This window comes from Oncorhynchus nerka, linkage group LG27, assembly GCF_034236695.1.
Source record: "Oncorhynchus nerka isolate Pitt River linkage group LG27, Oner_Uvic_2.0, whole genome shotgun sequence".
Classification (NCBI taxonomy): Eukaryota; Metazoa; Chordata; class Actinopteri; order Salmoniformes; family Salmonidae; genus Oncorhynchus; species Oncorhynchus nerka.
In genome coordinates, this window is record NC_088422.1 from 52,025,417 (window position 1) to 52,048,251 (window position 22,835).

The 22,835-nt window shown below is 41.1% G+C and overlaps 1 protein-coding gene across 2 annotated transcripts in view; it reads left to right on the forward strand.

Moving 5' to 3' along the window:
* Positions 1 to 22,835, forward strand: part of c5 (complement component 5) — a 56,907-nt gene that overhangs the window by 16,387 nt on the left and 17,685 nt on the right. For both annotated transcript variants that reach the window (XR_003860876.2, XM_029638564.2), the window contains exons 11-28: positions 1,515 to 1,718; positions 3,643 to 3,846; positions 4,121 to 4,330; positions 4,498 to 4,647; positions 5,023 to 5,152; positions 5,348 to 5,413; positions 5,536 to 5,739; positions 10,069 to 10,153; positions 10,445 to 10,530; positions 11,041 to 11,189; positions 11,506 to 11,742; positions 12,151 to 12,211; positions 13,188 to 13,277; positions 13,640 to 13,852; positions 14,117 to 14,195; positions 14,544 to 14,787; positions 14,883 to 15,054; positions 15,185 to 15,390. Coding sequence is in view for 1 of the 2 variants with exons in the window: in XM_029638564.2 (XP_029494424.1) it covers positions 1,515 to 1,718; positions 3,643 to 3,846; positions 4,121 to 4,330; positions 4,498 to 4,647; positions 5,023 to 5,152; positions 5,348 to 5,413; positions 5,536 to 5,739; positions 10,069 to 10,153; positions 10,445 to 10,530; positions 11,041 to 11,189; positions 11,506 to 11,742; positions 12,151 to 12,211; positions 13,188 to 13,277; positions 13,640 to 13,852; positions 14,117 to 14,195; positions 14,544 to 14,787; positions 14,883 to 15,054; positions 15,185 to 15,390 (2,790 nt within the window). In the remaining variant the exon portion in view is untranslated. The remainder of the gene's footprint in view (positions 1 to 1,514; positions 1,719 to 3,642; positions 3,847 to 4,120; positions 4,331 to 4,497; positions 4,648 to 5,022; positions 5,153 to 5,347; positions 5,414 to 5,535; positions 5,740 to 10,068; positions 10,154 to 10,444; positions 10,531 to 11,040; positions 11,190 to 11,505; positions 11,743 to 12,150; positions 12,212 to 13,187; positions 13,278 to 13,639; positions 13,853 to 14,116; positions 14,196 to 14,543; positions 14,788 to 14,882; positions 15,055 to 15,184; positions 15,391 to 22,835) is intronic.

Consider the following 22,835-nt stretch of genomic DNA (forward strand, 5'->3'; position numbering starts at 1 on the left):
TATTGTTATGTGACTGCTTTATATATAAGTACATATATAAGTACCATGTAAAAATGTTATGCTAAATGTGTATGTAAAATGTATGTAGCAAAAAAGCTGTAAAAAAAACTAAAAGATATTTGTCCTCCGAAGAGGGGGAGTGGTGGAGGGGTTAATAAAAAAATATAAAATATGAATAAACATTCCTCTGCACCCTATGGCAAATTGTGTAGTTAGTTATAAAATTGCAAAATCTTCTCTCTGCCCCATGTTAAAATATGTAAATTTGCAGCAAACCTGCATTATAACATTCAAATCTTTTGTGACCCTCACCCCCATCAAAGTTACCCTTCCCTGATCTATATCGACTGAATGGGTGCCGCTAGTGTATTATTCTTCGGTATTTCAAAACATTCGGTGATGATACATAAAAAATAATTAAACTGTTGTTTTGTTCCAAAAGCCTGGGGAATTTTATTTTCTAAAAGCTACTAATATCAAGTATCAAAGACAGGTTTGTAAGAAAGATAACTTCCAGTTTAAGGTTTTTTGGCTTCTTCTGTGGGGTTTAAGAGGTGCCGCCACATACTGTTTGTAGTGATCAACACTTTTATTCAAGTGGATGAGGCGGTTTAGGGAGTGGCATTATTGCTATTGCCTCGAAATATAGTATATTAAAGCAAAAAAAAATGTAGGCTATTTTTTGGCATAATCAATATATCTTTAATTTACTTATGTCCAGATGTGTGGTTGTAATTGTGTTTTTTAATTGACTAATAAATGTAATTAATATCACAATAAATGTAAGGTATTTATAGAAACAACAAAAACAGCTTGCAGCTGTGGTTAGCTGGAAAGTGGCAGGCTGAATTTGAGATTAGAGAAATTCCTTGCTATTGTCTTTCAAATTTTCTCATGGCTAGATGGCTTGCCTAGGGCTTATGGCTGTCCTCTGAGTGCAGGCTAAACGGCATAGGTGCAAAAGCGGCCAGCCAAGGGCTTATAGCGGTCCTATGAGTAAGGGCTACTCGCCAGAGATGCAAATCACACCTTGAACTGCAAACTCCTACTCGCCCCTGCTGGCGGAAAGAATGTATAGCCTTGGGCGTATGTAGAGTGGAAAATAGCAAGAGGGAGGATTTTTTTTTTGCGTACTGGGATTCTGTAGTTGATCGAATGGTTCCCAAGTGATGTTAAAGTCCATTGTTTCAGAACGACAAACGTCCGTAATGTTCAAAGGTACTATGCAAACTGTTGGTTTAAAATTCATATTGTTTATTTTTTGGGGATCAAGTGTTAGCAAATAGAATGAAAAATAATGTTATGGTGCCTGCAGAATGGTTTCCTTCTCCACCATCCCTTGTTTCATATACACCCTTTAAAGGTTCTAGGTAGAACCCTTTGCCTTATAAAGAAGCCTTGTATTCCAAAAAGGGTTCTTCAGATGAAAACGGGTCTTGGTAGAAACCTATTCCACTGAAAAGAACCCTTTTGGAACCCTTTTTAATAAGACTGTATGGGGGTTTTGCCACCAGGTGTCAGTCAAGGACCACTTGGGGGAACCTGTGGCATTGGTACCAGTGAAGTTGGTGAATTCCTTCATCAAAAACAAACTTGGTGTAGACGAAAAACTTCAGTGTCCTACACTGACAGTGGATAACAGTAAGAGGACCAAGGACGATGGGATTGCTCTTTTTATTTGCAACCTTCATTCTGAAGCTGAGAGTGCAAGATTTATTGTAAGTACCAATGTGGATTGAATCTCATTAAATGTTTGATTAAGTGAAGGCAGCTTGACATACACTACCGTTCAAAAGTTTGGGGTCACTTAGAAATGTCCTTGTTTTTGAAAGAAAAACACATTTTTGTCCATTAAAATAACATCAAATTGATCAGAAGTACAGTGTAGATATTGCTAATGTTGTAAATGACTATTGTAGCTGGAAACGGCAGATTTTTATTGGAATCTACATGGGCGTACAGAGGCCCATTATCAGAAAAAATCACTCCTGTGTTCCAATGGCACATTATTTTAGCTAATCCAAGTTTCTCATTTTAAAAGGCTAATTGATCATTAGAAAACCCTTTTGCAATTATGTTAGCACAACTGAAAACTGTTGTGCTGATTTAAAGAAGCAATAAAACGGGCCTTATTTAGACTAGTTGATCATCTGGAACATCAGCATTTGTGGGTTAGATTACAGGCTCAAAATGGCCAGAAACAAAGAACTTTCTTTTGAAACTCGTCAGTCTATTCTTGTTTTGAGAAATTGAGGCTATTCCATGCGAGAAACTGTCAAGAAACTGAAGATCTCGTACAATGCTGTGTACTACTCCCTTCACAGAGCAACGTAAACTGTCTCTAACCAGAATAGAAAGAAGAGTGGGAGGTCCTTGTGCACAACTGAGCAAGAGGACAAGTACATTAGAGTGTCTAGTTTGAGAAACAGACACCTCACAAGTCCTCAACTGGCAGCTTCATTAAATAGTACCCGCAAAAAAACAGTCTCAACGTCAACAGTGAAGAGGCAAGTCCGGGATGCTGGCCTTCTAGCCAGGGTTGCAAATAAAAAAACATATCTCAGACTGGCCAATAAAAATAAAAGATTAAGATGGGCAAAAGAACACAGGCACTGGACAGAGGAACTCTGCCTAGAAGGCCAGCATCCCGGAGTCGCATCTTCACTATTGACATTGAGACTGGTGTTTTGTGCATGCTATTTAATGTGAAGACTTGTGAGGTGTCTGTTTCTCAAACTAGACACTCTAATGTACTTGTCCTCTTTCTGAGTTGTGCACTGGGGCCTCCCACTCCTCTTTCTATTCTGGTTAGAGCAAGTTTGCGCTGTTCTGTGAAGGGAGTAGTACACAGCGATGTACAAGATCTTCAGTATCTTGGCAATTTCTCGCATAGAATAGCCTTAATTTCTTAGAACAAGAATAGATGGACGAGTTTCAGAAGAAAGTTCTTTGTTTCTGGCCATTTTGAGCCTGTAATCGAATCCACAAATGCTGATGCTCCAGATACTCAACTAGTCTAAAGGCCAGTATTATTGCTTCTTTAATCAGAACAACAGTTTTCAGCTGTGCTAACATAATTGCAAAAGGGTTTTCTAATGATCAATGAGCCTTTAAAATTATAAACTTGTATTAGCTTAGACAACGTGCCATTGGAACACAGGAGTGATGGTTGCTGATAATGGGCCTCTGTACGCCTATATAGATATTCCATAAAAAAAACAGCCGTTTCCAACTACAATAGTCATTTACAACATTGATAATGTCTACACTCTATTTCTGATCAATTTGATGTTATTTTAATGGACAAAAAATGAGCTTTACTTTAAAAAAAACTAAAAAACAAGGACATTTCTAAGTGACCCCAAACTTTTGAACTGTAGTGTACATCTATTTTTTATATATATTTCTGGAGGTATTTTGACACTGTTTAGACAGGGAGGTGGGAGAAACAGATTGAAAGGTTGGAGCTGGGATTGAATCCCAGTCTCCAGTGGGGAGAGGGAGTTTAAATGTGTCTAAGCCAGGCATGTTATCGTTAGACCACAGGCTCTGCACATGCCACACATCTATTGCTTGCTCTCTTTTCTGTTGTTTTTGTGAGGCTTGGGATAGAATGTATGTAATGCTGTAATGTTGTTTCAGTTCAAGACTGCTGATGAAAGGTTACCCTTCGGTAGTCAAGCGGAATATACACTTGAAGCCAAGGCATACTCGTCCCCCAACGAACGCTACTTGTACATTGATTTGCCGTCCGATTACTCCGGCCTTCAAGTTGGACAACATGTCAGCATTCAAATCTACTTCCATGCTCGCAGCTACCTCCGAATTGAGACTTTCAGCTACCAGGTAAGTGATGTTAGTTTTCTAGTCATACTGTGCCTATAATAAGTATTCACCCCTCTTGGGCTTTTTCACATTTTGTTTTGTTACCAAGTGGAATTTAAAATGATTTAATTGGGATTTGTTGTCACTGATCTACACATAATACCCCATTAGGTCAAAGTAAAAAATAAAATGATTTCCGTAAAAAAAAGGTAATAAAACAAAAAAAGAATTAAAAATGTTATGTAATTCTAACAATTTACCTCTTCCTGACCTACCTATCTGACTTCTATGCCAGATCATCTCGAGGGGTAAGATAGTGAAGTTTGCTTCTGAAAAGCGTCTCCAAGGTACAGGTTCCCAAGCCATTAGTTTCACAGTGACCTCAGACATGGTGCCATCAATACGCCTGCTAGTCTACTACATACTGCATGGGGAGAAGACACCTGAGCTGGTTGCCGACTCAGTGTGGATAGATGTCAAGGACAAATGTGTCAATGCACTTAAGGTACTGTAGCTCCGCCTCCACCAAAACCCATTCAAAACTCTTAATTCCTGATCGTGTTGTCACATTTAACTGTGAATAAGCTAAGAATGCACAGAATATTTGTCATTTCACAATGAGCATACCCCATCTTTATTCACCAGAACATTTTCTGTTTGTTTATCTCTTAGACAGAGCTCTCATTTCGTAAGAAGGATTACAAGCCTAAGGATGAACTGATATTTGAAGTGAAAACTGGGCAGGATTCCCTGGTGGCCTTATCTGCTATTGACACTGCTGTCTACTCACTTAGAGCCCCACTCCAGGACCCAGTGACAAGAGTGAGACCATTCAAGACTCACAACAGCCATGCTTAACTTGTTAGAAAAGAAAACATTATTGTCCATTACATTTTTTTTTAAAATACATCTGTGTTTGGCACTCAGAGTTAAAAGATGTATTCAGCATTACACACAGTGTACATTTTACAGGTTATTCCATATTATTGAGCATGGTTAGCATGGTTAGTGCTGAGAGGATGAATGGCATTTTCTCTGGTGAATGGAACCTTAGTAATGGGGATTTATTGATAAAATTAATATTCTGCCGACTACGCCAAATGTAATACTGAAGACTTGAACTGGGCACATTTCATAGAAAGCAAAAAGCCGGCATGTAGAAGGTGAGGTGACAATCATTGTTATTTCTTTCTTTAGGTGCTCCGACACATTGAGCAAAGTGACCAAGGGTGTGGAGGAGGAGGTGGCAAAGATAATGCTGATGTCTTCCGTCTCACCGGACTCACTTTTATAACCAATGCAAATGCTCAGGCTTCCCAATCTGAAGGTAATGTACAGTATCTGTCAAAGTCTGCATCCGAAATGGCACCCTATTCCCTTTGGTCTAAAGTAGTGCACTATAAAGGGAATAGGGTGCCATTTCAGACACAGATAAAGTCGCGGAGGACTGGAGAACATGTAAGCGTCATTGAGAATAAGCCTCCTTACACACACTTTTATCCATGTATGTTCTCTCCATCAGATGACACATGCACTGCTTCTGTGAGACCAAAGCGTGCCCTCTCTTATGACCAACAGAAAGAGAAAGGCAAGTAAATAGTGAGCTAACTCCCCATCACAACAAATGTTATTTTTATTCTAAATGTTACGATGAAAAAGCTGTACTTTGTTTAGATAAATCAGGGCCCTAACTGTGTCTCTGTCCCACAGCCAAACAATATGGCAGGGACTTTTTCTGCTGCTGGCAGGGATTGCATCAAATCCCAACCCTGGATACCTGTGCTCACCGTGCCAATAGACTTAAGGTTAAACTACCCAGTGATGTGAAGAAGTGTCGTGCGGTGTTCACTGAGTGCTGTGATTACAGCCTACAGCTTCTCCAAACCAGTAGTGATCATGTCTTGGCACGTGTTGGTGAGTGCATATTTTGGATGGCAATCACAGCCCCTATGATTATGTTGACACAAAACTTCTTCTTGTTAATGTGATATTCCTTGAATCCCAGTAATCTATCCTTTCCCCCAAAGTGTGCACTTGTTTACTTCCTTTCATGGATTGGTATAAGAAATATGATGCAAATGCTTTTAAATATGTGTGAAGGTGGCATAAGTGCACACTTTATGAGAAATTATAGATTTTTGGCACACACTGGTTGACTCAATGTTGTTTCAATGTAATTTGTGAACTTATTGTGACGTGGAATCAACATAGAAAATACATTGGATTTGAAAAAAGTAATTAACCAGAACTGTTTTCATCTCATTTCAACCAGCGTTGTAAATATAGAAATTAGGTTCAAACTTAAACTTTAATACATTGACTTAACCTGACTAACAGGTTGTTACATCAACCTAATTTCAACATAATCATCATAACTACACACAGTATCAGTCAAAAGTTTGGACACACCTACTCATTAAAGGGTTTTTCTTTATTTTTACCTTTTTCTACATTGTATAATAATAGTGAAGACATCAAACCCATGAAATAACACATATAGAATCATGTAATAACCCAAAAAGTGTTAAACAAATCCAAATATATTTTACATTTTAGATTCTTCCAAGTATATTTTAGATTCTTTCAATTAACAGGTGTGCCTTGTTAAAAGTTAATTTGTGGAATTTCTTTCCTTCTTAATGCATTTGAGCCAATCAGTTGTGTTGTGACAAGGTAGGGGTGGTATACAGCTCTATTTGGTAAAATACCAATTCCATATTATGGCAAGAACAACTCAAATAAGTAAAGAGAAACGCCAGTCCATCATTACTTTAAGACATGAAGGTCAGTCAATGCGGAAAATTTCAAGAACTTTGAACGTTTCTTCAAGTGCAATCACAAAAACCATCAAGCGCTATGATGAAAATGGCTCACGTGAGGACCGCCACAGGAAAAGAAAGACCCACAGTTACCGCTGCTGCAGAGGATAAGTTCATTCGAGTTAACTGCACCTCAGATTGCAGCCCAAATAAATGCTTCGCCGAGTTCAAGTTACAGACAGATCACATCAACTGTTCAGAGGAGACTGTGTGAATCAGGCCTTCATGGTTGAATTGCTGCAAATAAACCACAACTAAAGGTCACCAAGAAACGTCTTGGGCCAAGAAACACGAGCAATGAACATTAGACCGGTGGAAATCTGTCCTTTGTCCTGATGAGTCCAAATTTGAGATTTTGGTTCCAACCGCCGTGTCTTTGTGAGACGCAGAGTAGGTGAACGGATGATCTCTGCATGTGTGGTTCTCACCATGAAGCTTGGAGGAGGAGGTGTGATGGTGTGGGGGTGCTTTGCTGGTGACACTGTCAGTGATTTATTTAGAATTCAAGGCACACTTAACCAGCATGGCTACCATAGCATTCTACAGCGATATGCCATCCCATATGGGTTGCGCTTAGTGGACTATCATTTGTTTTTCAACAGGACAATGACCAAAAAACACACCTCCAGGCTGTGTGAGGGCTATTTGACCAAGGAGAGTGATGGAGTGCTGCATCAGATGACCTGGCCTCCACAATCACCCAACCTCAACCCAAGTGAGATGGTTTGGGATGAGTTGGACCGCAGAGTGAAGGAAAACCAGCCTACAAGTGCTCAGAATATGTGGGAACTGCTTCAAGACTGTTGGAAAAGCATTCTTCATGAAGCTGGTTGAGAGAATGCCAAGAGTGTGCAAAGCTGTCATCAAGGCAAAGGGTGGCTACTTTGAATAATCTCAAATATTAAATATATATATATATATATTAGTTTAACACTTATTTGGTTACTACATGATTCCATATGTGTCATTTCATAGTTTTGACGTCTTCACCATTATTCTACAATGTAGAAAATAGTAAAAATAAAGAAAAACCCTTGAATGAGTAGGTGTGTCCAAACCTTTGACTGGTAATGTATGTGACCCACCACCCGTGTTTGGTCCTATTTAGCAACATTTTTATTATTTTTATTTTTTACATTGGATCAAAGTAGAGACTCTGAGCTAGAAAATGGTATAGCATACACTGCAGTTGAGGAGCAATGAAAATGTAATTATGCTTTGAAAGTTGATCAACTTTTAACCTCACTTTTGAGAAAATGGCCTGTGAATATTTTGATAGACCTACTGGAGAGCTCCTCCTTTTCTTCACCCATTCAGCATCGTTCACAACCAACGATTTCAAGACTAAAAGTGGTTAAAGTAGTAACAAAAAGTTGTATTAAAAATAAACTTTAACTAGTTCTTGGCGTATGTATTGTTCACCTAATACAATTTTTTCACAATTGGTTAGAGCCTAAGTAAGCATTTCACTGTAAGGTCTACACCTGTAGTATTCGGCGCATGTGACAAATAAACTTTGATTTGATATATCCTAATCTGACTTTGGTGCATGTCTTGTTGTTCTTCACATTAACGTCTCTGGTAATCACACTAAATCAAATAAAATCTATGTTTATTTGTCACATGCACAGGATACAGAAGGTGTAAACGGTACAGTTAAATGGTTACTTGCATAGTGGAGTATTTTGTTTAGAAATTTAGCTAGCTAGCTGAACAATTATCCATAATCCCGTGAAAAACAAACTCTGACTGGGAAAAAAATCGATTTGAACTGTCATCCAACTCGGAATTCCAACTCGGGAACTCTGGCTTCTTTCTAGAGCTCCTACACAGATCATTAGCTAGCGAGCCAGCCAGCTAACATTAGCTAGTTAGCTAACAGTACGCTTTAACTTGCAATGAAAACAACTTTCTGACAAAATTTGAAATGTATAATATCTGAAAATGTAGCTGGGCACTTACCCCTCCCTATACATGGATGAATGCTTCTCCCTCTGTCATGGATGCCAAGGTTAGTTTGAAGATGTAATCAATAGACAGGTGTTTTATACAACAGCCTCCTTTCTATGTTCTCTTTTTGGACTCTCTGTATTTGGCAATAATCTCTCTGCTTCCACTGGGCATTCCACTGATTTCAAAATTCGGTCAACTCCGTGACAACAATACCGTTTCTTCCACACCATTGTCATCAGTAGACTACAATGTCTGGTTCAATTAAAATGTTTTTACCTAATCAGGGATTTCCTCATTGTCTGATTCATTTTCAGTCAGAAAGAGTCAGCATGGCACGATCAACCTCCAGAAAGTAGTCCATCACAAAATTTTCCCACTAAGCTTTGTCGATAGCGCTATTAACTTCAGGGCAGCAATGTTGAGAGCAGTAAGCAAAACTTTTTCAGTTGTTCATGACATCTTAAAAAAAAAAAAAGCTGAGGTAGACCGGATTATCCACACACACTTAGCAGTTCACGTTACAGACAGAAGCATTCTCCAAACTCATCTCTCGGCATGTCCAGCCAATCCATTATCTCAGCCAATCATGGCTAGTGGGAAGGTTCCTGTATTTTTCCCTGGCTAAAACAATTATTTACAGATGCATACAAATTAAGGCATATGTAAATTCACATGTTCCAGAGGGCACTTCTGCCCAAAAATGTATTTCGATAAAAATAAACATTCAAATGCCTCTCCTGGAAAGTACTGATGTGCGACATACACATAGTTTCTTGAAACGGGGCACACATTTGATTTTCCCTTGTTTCAATGTTGATAATAAAATTGTATTCTTTAATCAATGTCATTGTTTCAATGTCAAGCTATCAACCTTGAAATAAAATCTGAAGCCACAGTCCAACGATTTCTGCCTGGACATTGACTTCTACTGCTGTATGAGAGGTAATGCACATCAGTGAGAACAAGTCCACCATCCAGATGCCTACCTCTATGTACTCTGCTTAACTTTGGAAACAAACTGTGTACAATTCAGCTGAGCTATCATGTCAACACATTTTGACATTGATCAGCTTCCATACTAATTTGCGTAGACTACATAAATAACATTGAACAGTAACTCCTCAAACTTTTCTTGTACAAGCTGTATGTGAAAGTAAATTCGGAGTGATTCCATGTCACAATACATTGACAAATTACGTTGCAACAACATTGAATCAACCAGTGTGTGCCCAGTGGGTAGTCCCTGTTGTGGTCCTGTGGATTTTTTTGTGGTCCTGTTCTGGTTCACAATGGTCCTGGATAGCAGGGAGCTCCATTGTATCATCAGCAAAAGTAATGATGGTGTTGGAGTCATGCAGTCGCAGGTGAACAAGGAGTACAGGAGGGGACTTAGCAGGCACCCCTGAGGGTCCCCGTGTTGAGGGTCAGCATAGTTGTGTTTTAACTGACAATCCCTGCCTTTTCTATGCAGAGATGGCTATTCTCTTTGACCTGATGCCCACTCAGATACGCAGCTACTTCCCAGAGAGCTGGCTATGGGAAGTACAACGAGTCAGGTGAGAAAAACAAAGGTTCTTGGCATAGCATAAAAAATATAAACAAACTATAAATGAAATATATCTTCTTACCTGGAAGAGATATTAAATATGGAACATTAAGGTTGACAATTAATGCAAAGTAAGTTACGTGAGACAATACTGAAAGACAGATTTAACAATTGTATTCTCTATGTTAATTGAATGTAGCGTTATCTAACAGTATCTAAAAGGGGAGTGTGCTAGCCCAGTGGCCCTTGTGTCTTGGTTGACCTGAGGCCAAGAAAGTGTGTTACTGTTGTCATCAACTAGGTCAGGGCAGATTACCTTGAACACAAATCTCCCAGACTCTCTGACCACTTGGGAGATAAAAGCTGTTGGCGTGTTCAAGAAGGAGGGTAAGTTGGTGAACAAACACTGACGCCTAGCACCACCTACAGGAGAAATTAGGTACATTTACCACAGTCATTCAACACACCAAGCAATCTTATTTTTTCATCCATATAATAGCAACTATCTTTGCTGGAGTCCTTAGCCACTGTTCTACACAGTCAGTTGTACCCCTTTCACACATTGTGCCAACCCGAACCGTACCATGCAGGCTCTAGTATTTTCTCTACACATTGTCCTTTCCAGCACAGTTCCAGCAATTATGGTAGTTGTCATAGCCGAGGGAAGTAGGGTTGATGTGGGTCATTCAGCATTCCCTGATAAATCACAATATATATATTTTTTAAATTGGTCACTAGGCCTTTATCATTCCTGTAGCACTCCTGTATGAGCTACATGGCTCCCCACTGCCATTTTAGTTGTGTAGTCAGGCCAGCAAAGCTTGGCTCAAAACAGAAGAGTGAATCAACCCTTGGTCACCCCGGTTTTGTTGTTAATGTTTTTCTTATTCTTCCCAGGGAGCTCAGGGATCTGTGTGGCGGACCCCATCAAGGTCTCAGTTACTCAGGCAGTGAGTGTAGATGTGCCCCTGCCCTATTCCATGGTGCGTGGAGAGCAGATCGAGCTGCGAGGCTCCGTCTATAACCAGGCAGAATACAATATTAAGGTGAAGCCAGTAAATGAGGTTCTATTGAAATGCATTGAAAATAATTAAAAAAAATATTCATATCATTAGGATTGAAAACATTTATCATATAATGCATATTTTGATGAATTTATGATGTGCTTGAAGTGGAATGAAATAAGGGCCAGTATTACTGTTTTTTGTGAAGACAATATTCTATAGGATGTGCCGGTACTCAAGCAGTCAAAAATCAAGTTACTGGTATTCAGTACCGGTGTATACCTGCCCATTTTAAGTACTGATTTACTTGCATCTTATTGCTTCCATTCTTCTTTCTGTCTGTATCATCCGTGGTTAGTATTGTGTAACTCTGACCGCTGGGGCAGGGGTGTGCCTGTTCCAAGGAAAACCAACGAAAGATGACGGCATAAAGACTACCAACTGTGACAAGACCACTCTGTTGGAAAGCGGCTCAGTTGGTCTTGTCACCTTCACTCTCATGGCCTTGGAAGTGGGGAGTCACACTCTCACATTCACCTTACACACTGACAAGCCAAGGTTCAACGACCAAATTGTGAAGACGATCCGTGTAGTGGTAAGCTTATAGGCGACTAGTTCAACTGCTGCTACTTCTGCACTTAACTGTACTAGAATGAGCGTCATCCGCACCATTATACAGTTGCGAACCCTCTGGTATTATTGAGGAGATGACAAAACAAAAGAGGGGGATGATGATGCAAAATGGAACTGACACAAAATGCATCATCATCACACTTAGATTTTTACTAAGTGCTCTATCTTGAAAACTGATGACATGCAAAAAATGTTTTGACTGCAATCGAGAGAAAAAAACGATAATATGTTTTTTCAGTAAAATCTCTTTAACATCTTTGCAATTACCTAATGAATATTGTGATAACATACACAGAACGTTCAGTATATTATGTACAGTATATGACAGTATGATGTTTTAAAAGCTGTGTATTATCTGTCTTTTCATCAGCCTGAAGGCATCAGGACTGAGGAACTCAGCGGAGGAAAACTGGACCCACAGGGTCTTTATGGTATGGGCTCAATGCTAGTTTACATTAGTGCTGGGACACAACATCGTCAGTCTGTGTATTGGACCTGAGTTGTGCATCGTTCTGGTGTGTGGTGTAGGAAAATAACCCTACCACAATATATCCTGCTTCACCAAAAATACTTTTCCTGTCAACAGAAGCCAACAAAGGCAATAAGCTGTAGGAATTCTACTTACCAGACGTAAAGTGAAATGTATCCCTCGCTATCAAATCAACAACTGAATCCAACTTTTGTCCGGACCTCCATATGGTAGATTTTGTGGTAGGAAGTTTCACGTGAAGTGCCTGGTGTAATGTCAGCCCACTGTTTAACTCAGCAGGAATATGTGGTTCGGACAAAAGTTGGACACAATTCACTTTAGTCTGTAAGTAGAGTTTCTAGAGATTATACATATACCTTTGTAGACAGGATTTTTTGGGGTGGTTAAACCGGCTATATTGTGGTTGGGTTATTTTACATTGCCACCCACCAGAAAGATGCACAACTCAGGGAGTTCAACCAATACACAGACTCCCGATGTTGTGTCCTAAAGCTACTGCAGATATACAGTACATTAACTATAATATCGTTCTTAGTATACTCTCCAAACCTCTGTGTCATGGTTCTGCCTGCTTAATTTCTATCTCTATCACAGGTGGCTAGTGGCACCTTAATTGGGGAGGACAGGTTCATAGTATTGGCTGGAATGGAATAAATGTAATGGTATGGAACACTTCACACACATGGTTTCCATGTGTTTGAGTCCATTCCATTTACTCCATTCCAGCCATTATTATGAGCCGTCCTCCCTCACCAGCCTCCTATGGATCATCGTCTTTTCTTGGAAAAACAAAACAAATTGATGAACAAAGCATTCCATTGGATGCACATGCTCCACACATAGACATTCAACTTGTTGGCCATTGTTGATATCATTTCTCCTAACTGCTGATGTATGTTCTGTGTTGTGTGTATCAGGCACCGCCAGCAGGAAGGTAGAACTCAGTAATACCATTCCTTCACAACTGGTGCCTAAGACCTCTGTGGAACGTCTCCTTACTATTAATGGTATTTGATTCTATTCTATTGTAATGATATGGTATGCTATAGAGGTTGCACTGTGATATCTATTTGTTTCCTCAAATGTGGCAGAACTTCAACAGCAGAAATGATACAAATGTGTATAATTTCTGAAACTCTACAATATCAAGTTAAGTTCATATCAATAAGTTGTGCCGTATGATTTGTGAATTGCACCCAGTTGCTCTTTTTTTAGCCTAAAATAATTGTAGAAATCGTAATCTCATAGCCTAACCTTACCTCATTATCGTAATCTTTGTTATTGTGTCTAATTGTTATCACTCCTTCCTTTTCCTCCCTCTCCATCTTGCATTTAAATGAACCTGTATCCTCCTCACCACATCTTTTAGGTGAGATTTTGGGAGAGGTGCTGGCTATCTTGAACAACCCTGATGGCCTGCGCCAGCTTGTCAGCCTACCCAGTGGCTCCGCTGAGGGCGAGATCATGAGAGTCCTCCCCATCTACTTTGTCTACCACTACCTGGAGACCACGGGCCGTTGGGACATCATGGGCCTAGAGGAACACAACAGTCCCCTGGAGCTTAAGAGGAAGATCAGAGAGGGTGGGAGATTCACTCTTTTTTTTACACTTATTGTTTCTCTAAAATACAAATGTGAACACAACATTACATTATTATCCTGTTCTACGGGAACATGTTGTTTAGAATCCCTTGCTCCTTTGTTTGCTAAGTCCTCCTTGCAAAAAAGTTTCCTAACTTCAACATTTGGTAAAACAAAGTTTAAATAAAATTGTAATCTTTTTGTTTCATGAGCTTTGAATTGGTGTTGCTCAATTGTGTTTTTTGTTGTTGTTCTGTGTCGTTAAGGCATCACAAGCATCCTATCTTTTAAGAGGCCTCGTGAATATAGTTACAGCATGTGGAAAGACAAGGAGGCTAATACATGGTGAGTCTGCTGCTTGGTATAGGGTTGAACAGACAGAGCCTGGTCCCATACTGTGTGCTGTAGCCAACTTCCCTATCATTGTCATGCCACAGGCAGCCAGCCCAATTCGGATAGTTTTTTCACTAATTGGTCTTTTAACCAGATCCGCTCTGAAAAATATTTAAGAATTGGGCTGCCTGTGTAAATGTAGCCAAACCATGATGTTGTCATCTTTCTGTTGTCCTTCTTGCTGCCAGTCAGCATGTATACAGTACATACAGTATGAGTCAGAAACTAGGCTAGAAGAAACTCAGGGCGCTGTCTCATGCACCTCACCTTGTTGTGTTGTTGTGACCAACTCTCCTGTAGGTTAACAGCTCTTGTGGTGAAGACTTTGGGACAGGTGGACAAATACGTCAAAGTAGACAGTGACATGTTGCTTAACTCCCTCTTCTGGCTGATCTACAAGGCTCAAAATGATGATGGTTCCTTCCGTGAATTCTCCTTCTGTCCCAGAGCAAGTGTAGATTCCGTGGATCAATCAGTCTTCTTAACATCCTTCGTCATGATTGGGATCAAGACTGCTATGGCGGTGGAAAATTGTGGCTTGCTGGTGAGGCTATAGCAAATGTGGAAGTAGGCTATCAAATATAGGCTCTAATATTTCCAGTACCATGTGGTAACCTAGACTTGTGTGATTATCCTCAGGAGATTAGTTTGGCTCTGAAACGTGCTGCTGGCTACATCTCTGATCATGCTCCCCGGGTGAAAAGCCTGTATGCGAAAGCTGTGGCTGCCTATGCTCTCACACTGAACGACAGGGACAGCATGCAATCCGTGATCCTGTATGAAGGCCTTGAGAAGCAAGCCAGGGAAAAAGGTACGAAGTGGTGTGGAATCTGAGGCGAAAGTTACTTGGATACAATTTAGAATTCAATGTAGAACATACTGTAGCTCCAAATTATCAGTATAATCTTGTGATGTCTGTACTCTTGTGTCTTCTTGTGAAGGAAACCCAGTTGAATATCGTTACTGGCATGAGATAGATGCCCGTCTGAACCCGCTAAAGCCTGACAAGGCATCGGCCCAGACCGTGGAGACCACCTCCTACGTCCTACTCACAGGCTTGATCAAAGCCAAACACAACTACGCCCTGCCCATCATCAACTGGCTGACCCAAGACCAGCGCTATGGAGGGGGCTTTCACTCAACTCAGGTTCCATAGCAATACTAACACTGGTATCAGATAGTATTTACTTTCATATTCTTTCAGCATTGGATTGAGCCTGCCTGAACGAAATGCAAAATGGGCAGTGTTTGCACTATTCCATTGGTTACAGTACGCCAGACCGGCTCAATCAAGCGCAGTTAAAGTATTTGAAAGAAAACAAAATAGGCCTACTATTTGAACCCAGGTCTCAATATACATAACAAGTATTTTTTCATTTGTCATTTAGGACATTTTGTACATAGCCCCCCCATTTTAGGGGACCAAAACTGTTGGGACTAATTAACTTATATGTTTATTAAAGTTGTCCAAAGTTTAGTATTTGTCCCATATTCCTAGCACGCAATGATTACATCAAGCTTGTGAGTCTTCAAACTTGTTAGATGCATTTGCTGTTTGTTTTGTTTGTGTTTCAGATTATTATGTTCCCAATAGAAATGAATGGTAAATAATGTATTGTGTCATTTTGGGAGTCACTTTTATTGTAAATAAGAATATAATATGTTTCTAACATGAATGTGGATGGTACCATGATTACAGATAATTCTGACTGAATCGTGAATAATGATGGAGAAAGTTAGAGGCATAAGTATCATACCCCCCAAAAAATGCTAACCTCCCCTGTTTCTGTAATGGTGAGAGGTTAGCATGTCTTGGGTGTATACCATTTGTGGCGTCTGTAACTTCTCACTCATCATTACAAGTTTGTAGAGTCAGAAGCTTGATGTAATCATTGAGTGCTAGGAATATGGAACCAAATACTAAACTTTTGACTACTTTAAAAAACATATAAGTTAATTAGTCCCTACTTTAGTCAAATCCAAAGTGCTGGAGTACAGAGCCAAAACAAAAAAAGGTGTCACTGTCCCAATACTTTCGGAGCTCACTGTATATAATATTTCATGGATAATCAATGAATTATATGGAAAATAATGCATGAAGTGGAAGGTGTGTGCCACTTACCTTTCACCGCAGGGAACGCTTAGAGCCTCAAGTTGATTATCCTGCTTATACTAAGGCTATTATTTGCTGCTAGAAATGTTTTCATTTGCTGATAGAAATGTGTTCAACATCCACTGAAGTAGCTAGCAAGTTTACTAGACAGCAACAGTAACCAAGCAAACAGACTTGCTAGCTTAGCGAGCCAAACCATCAGTCTTCCTATTATGAAAATCGACATAGAACATGTAAGAATAAACTTCATAGCCATTGAATTATACTGTACATTATAGGAAAATAATGCACTCTCTAGCCAATCAAAAATGAGTATTCATCAATGTTGGCATTGTTGAATAGTTGTCCTGATTGGCTTTAAAGGGCATTCTAGATTGTGCATTATTTCCCTATAATGCACAGTATAATTCAATGGCTATGAATTTCATTCTTACATGTTCTATGTATGAGCTGCTTTTGAAAGTTGAATTGAAAACTTTATTGGCATTACAGGGACGTAGTGCTGCCGTAGCACGGGGTTGGTAAAAATATTTATAGAAAATGTATTCTGATAAATTCTAAATAAGAATTCCATGAAAATTATAGAATGACAATCTAAATAAATATGTAGGCTATAGCAGCCTATAGGTAGGTCCAATGCCTTCAGAAAGTATTCATACCCCTTGACTTATTTAACATTTTATTGTGTTACAGCCTGAATTCAAAATTCTGAATTCTCATCATCTACACAAAATACCCCATAATGAAAAAGTGAAATCATATTTTTAGATTTTTTTCAAATGTATTAAATTAAATACAGAAATATTTAATTGACATAAGTATTCACACTCCTGAGTCAGTACATTTTAGAATCACCTTTGCAATTACAGCTGTGAGTCTTTCTGGGTAAGTCTATTAAGAGCTTTGCACACATGAATTGTACAGTAGTTGCACCTTATTCTTTTCAAAAATTCTTCAAGCTCTGTCCAATTTTCAAGTCTTGCCATAGATTTTCAAGCAGATTTTAAGTCAAAATTGTAACTCGGCCACGCAGGAAATTTCACCGTCTTCTTGGTAAGCAACTCCAGTGTAGATTTGGCCTTGTGTTTTAGGGTTATTGTCCTGCTGAAACGTGAATTAATCTCTCATTGTCTGGTGGAAAGCAGACTGAACCAGGCTTTCCTCTGCGCATTGCTCCATTCTTTTGACTTTTTATCCTGAATAACTCTCCAGTCCTTAGCAATTACAAGCAGGGCCGGCCTGCTCATTAGTGAAATCAAATCAAATTTGATTGGTCACATACATTACCGTTCAAACGTTTGGAGTCACTTAGAAATGTCCTTGTTTTTGAAAGAAAAAATAACATCAACTTGATCAGAAATAGAGTGTAGACATTGTTAATGTTGTAAATGACTATTGTAGCTGGAAACGGCAGAATTTTTATGGAATATCTACATAGGCGTACAGAGGCCCATTATCAGCAACCATCACTCCTGTGTTCTAATGGCACTTTGTGTTAGCTAATCCAAGTTTATAATTTTAAAAGGCTAATTGAAGAAAATACTTTTGCAATTATGTTAGCACAGCTGAAAACTGTTGTTCTGATTAAAGAAGCTGGCCGTCTTTAGACCAGTTGAGTATCTGGAGCATCAGCATTTGTGGGTTCGATTACAGGCTCAAAATGGCTAGAAACAAAGAACTTTCTTCTGAAACTCATCAGTCTATTATTTTTTAAATATTTTTTTTACCCCTTTTTTCTCCCCAATTGGTAGTAGTTACAGTCTTGTCTCATCGCTGCAACTCCCGTACGGACTCAGGAGAGGTGAAGGTTGAGAGCCATGCATCCTCCGAAACACAACCCAACCTAGCCACACTGCTTCTTGACACAATGCACACCCAACCCGGAAGCCAACCACACCAATGTGTTGGAGGAAACACCGTACACCTAGCGACCCGGCCCACCACTAGTGAGCGATGAGGCAAGGATATCGAACCTGGGCTTGAACCCAGTGCCTCTGGTGGCACAGCTAGCACAGCTAGCTATGCAGTGCCTTAGACCACTGCGCCACCCAGGGGTCCCCATAAGTCTATTCTTGTTCTGAGAAATGAAGGCTATTCCATGCGAGAAATTGCCAAGAAACTGACAATCCCGTACAACGCTGTGTACTACTCCCTTCACAGAACAATGCAAACTGGCCCTAACCAGAATAGGAAGAGGAGTGGGAAGCCCCAGTGCACAACTGAGCAAGAGGACAAGTACATTAGAGTGTCTAGTTTGTGAAGCAGACGCCTCACAAGTCCTCAACTGGCAGCTTCATTAAATAGTACCTGCAAAACACCAGTCTCAACTTCAATAGTGAAGAGGCGACTCCGGGATGCTGGCTTTCTAGAATGAGTTGCAAAGAAAAAGCCATATCTCAGACTGCCAAATAAAAATAAAAAGATGGACAAAAGAACACAGACACTGGACAGAGGAACTTTACCTAGAAGGCCAGCATCCCGGAGTCGCCTCTTCACTGTTGACATTGAGAAGGTGTTTAAGCTTTTCACCTTCTCCACGTTGATGTGGATGGGGCCGTGCTCCCTCTTCCTTCTCCTGAAGTCCACGATCAACTCCATTGTTTTGTTGACATTGAAGGACAGGTTATTTTCCTGGCACCACTCCATCAGGCCCATCACCTCCAGGCCTACCACTGTTGTGTCGTCTGCAAACTTGATGATTGAGTTGGAGGCGTGCGTGGCCTCGAGTATAGGAGGGGGCTGAGCATGAACCTAGAGTACAGGAGGGGCTGAGCATGCACCCTTGTGGGGCCCCTGTGTTGAGGATCATCGTAGTGTAGGTGTTGTTTCCTGCCTTCACCACCTGGGGGCGGCACGTCAGGAAGTCCAGGACCAAGTCACACAGGGCGGGGTTCAGACCCAGGGCCCCGAGCTTAATAATGATCTTGCAGGGTACTATGGTGTTAATAACTGAGCTTCTCCTGTGGATTAGGCGGCCGTGTATGGTGGCAGATTGAGGAGAAGACATATCGCTGCGGCGCTCCACCAATATTCCGTCTAAGAAATGATCTAACATAAATCATGTAGCAGATGGTAGAAAGAGTATGCAGCCTTTTCTGTAGCCTACAGGCTGGAAATAAAATGTATGAACATGCAATGAAATGGAAACGTTTTTTCGATCAAATAGCCTAATCAAAAAAAATGCGCTGACATGTTAACAAACAACATATCTTAAAAACGGGACAGGTCAAAGTAAAATGGACAATATTGAATGTTAATCAGGTGCTGTCCAGGAGTTTCATCCCTTTCTCTAAATTGTCATGATCAAGTTTATATCCTTCAATTTTTCACGAGCTGATCATAGCGAAAATGAAAAACTGTATTTCCCGCAGTGTAAACACATTGCAAATCGGCCTAGGATAACTCCGCCTGATAAAGTTGGGTAGCTGATATCAGAGCTTAAATAGTCAAATTGATTAGTCACAGGAATCAGGACTAATAAAGCCAATGCAACAACCTGTTTTACAAACGGTGGGCCTACCACATGGATGGGCATTCATAAAATTCCATTTCGGGCAGACATGGTAGGCTACACCCCAGTAAGCACGGACAAACGCCGACGTCTTTTGGATGTCTTTCTTTAGTCCTGTCTTGGCCGGACGTCTTTTGTTTGGTGTTTTACAAACGGTAGGTCTACCACATAGATGGGAATTCCTAAAATGTCATTTCAGGCGACACTGTAGGCCAAGGATGGGCAACTCCAGTCCTCTGGGGCCTGATCGGTGTCACACTTGTGACCCAGCCCAAATTAACACATCTGACACCAATAATTAACCAATCATGATCTTCAGTTTAGAATGCAATTACTTTCATCAGCTGTATTGACTAGGGATGGGGAAAAAGTATGAGACCTCTCCAGCCCCTGAGGACTGGAGTTGCCCATCCCTGCTGTAGGCTACACCTCAGTAAGCAAGGACCAACACTGACGCCTTTTGGAAAAAAAAATTGGTGCAGCCCGGACCAGCCTTGATTTCCACATCCACAGATGTTGTTTTTTGGTCTGGTCCGGACCAAATCTTAACCAATCAGATTTTGTCCAGTCTGGGCTAGCCTTGATTTGGCCCAAACATAGACGTCTATTAGTTACATATTTTCACGTCATTCAGAACCAAGGGCCTCCCGAGTGGTGCAGTGGTCTAAGGCACTACATCACAGTGCTTGAGTTGTCAGGACCGACCGGGTCCTAGCCGGCCGCGGTCGTAGCCGGCCGCGACCGGGAGACCCATGAGGTGGTGCACAATTGGCCCATTATCGTCCAGGTTAGGGGAGAGTTTGTTCGACTGGGGATGACCTTGTCCCATCTTGCTTTAGTGACTCCTTGTGGTGGGCCGGTGCATGCACTCTGACTTCGGTCGCCAGTTGTACGGTGTTTCACATTGGTGCGGCTGGCTTCCGGGTTAAGCGAACAGTGTGTCAAGAAGCAGGGTCGTGTTTTGGAGGACGATGCTCTCGACCTTCCCCTCTCCCGAGTCTGTACGGGAATAACAGCGATGGGACAAGACTGACTACCAATTACGAAATTGGGGAGAAAAAGGGGGTAGAAAAAAAACTGATTTCAACATCCAAAAAAGACTTACTTTCATTCAGAACCTAAATTGAACCTATCTTCATAGTCAGTCTCGGTCAGATGCCGAGCAGTTGCCATACCAGGCAGTGATGCAACCGGTCAGGATTCTCTCGATAGTACAACTGTAGAACTTTTTGAGAATCTGGGGAACCATGCCAAATCCTTTCAGTCTCCTGAGGGGGTGTCTTGGTGTGTTTGGACCATGATAGTTTGTTGGTGATGTGGACACCAAGGACCTTGAAAGTCTCGACCCGCTCCACTTCAACCCTGTCAATGTAAATGGGGGCCTGTTTCGCCCTCCTTTTCCTGTAGTCCACAATCATCTCCCTTGTCTTGCTCACATTGAGGGAGAGGTTGTTGTCCTGGCACCACACTGCCAGGTCTCTGACCTCCTCCCTATAGGCTGTCTCATCATTGTCGATGATCAGGCCTACTGTTGTGTCGTCAGAAAACTTAATGATGGTGTTGGAGTCATGCCTGGCTCCAACACCATCATTAAGTTGGTGTTCACCCAGTCATGGGTGAACAAGGGAGTACAGGAGGGGACTAAGGACCAGCGTGGCAGATGGATTGTTGCCTACCCTTACAACTTGGAGGCAGCCCGTCAGGAAGTCCAGGATCCAGTTGCAGAGGGAGATGTTTAGTCCCAGGGTCCTTAGCTTAGTGATGAGATTTGTGGGTACTATGGTGTTGAACACTAAGATGTAGTCAATGAATATCATTCTCTCATAGGTGTTCCTTTTATCCAGGTGGGAAAGGGCAGTGTGGAGTGTGATTGCGTCATCTATGGATCTGTTGGGGCGGTATACGAATTGGAGTGGGTTTAGGGTTTCCAGAATGATGGTGTTGATGTGAGCCATGACTATACTTTCAAAGCTGTTCATGGCTACAGACGTGAGTGCTACGGGTGGTAGTCATTTAGGCAGGTTACCTTCGCATTCTTGGGCACAGGGACTATGGTGGTCTGCTTGAAACATGAAGGTATTACAGACTCAGGGAGAGGTTGAAAATGTCAGTGAAGACACTTGCCAGTTGGTCCGCGTATGCTCTGAGTACACTCCTTGATAATCCGTCGGGCCTTGTGAATGTTGACCTGTGTAAAGGTCTTGCTCACATCAGCTATGGAGAGCGTGATCACACAGTCATCCAGAACAGCTGGTGCTCTTATTCATGCTTCAGTGTTGCTTGCCTCAAAAACAAACATAAAAGGCATTAAGCTCGTCTGGTAGGCTCGCATCACTGGGCAGCTTGCGGCTGGGTTTACCTTTGTTGTCCGTAATATTTTTCAAGCCCTGCCACATCCGATGAGCATCAGAGTAGGATTAGTAGGATTCAATCATAGTCCTGTATTGACGTGTTGACTGTTTGATGGTTCGTCTGAGGTCATAGTGGGATTTCTTATAAACGTCCGGATTAGTGTCCCGCTCCTGGAAAGCGCCAGCTCTAGCCTTTAGATCGGTGTGGATGTTGTCTGTAATCCATGGCTTCTGGTTGGGACATGTACGTACAGTCACTGTGGGGACGACGTTGTCGATGCACTTATTGATGAAGCCGGTGACTGAGGTGGTATACTTCTCAATGCCATTAGATGAATCACGGAACCAATTCCAGTCTGTGCTGGCAAAACAGTCCTGTAGCGTTGCATCCACGTCATCTGACCACTTCCGCATTGAGTGAGTCACTGGTACTACCTGCTTTAGTTTTAGCTTGTAATCGGGAATCAGGAGGATAGAATTATGGTCAGATTTGCCAAATGGAGGGCGAGGGAAAGCTTTGTATGCATCTCTGTGTGTGGAGTAAAGGTGGTCTAGAGTTTTTTCCCTCTGGCTGCACATGTGACATGCTGGTAGAAATTAGGTAAAAAGGATTTAAG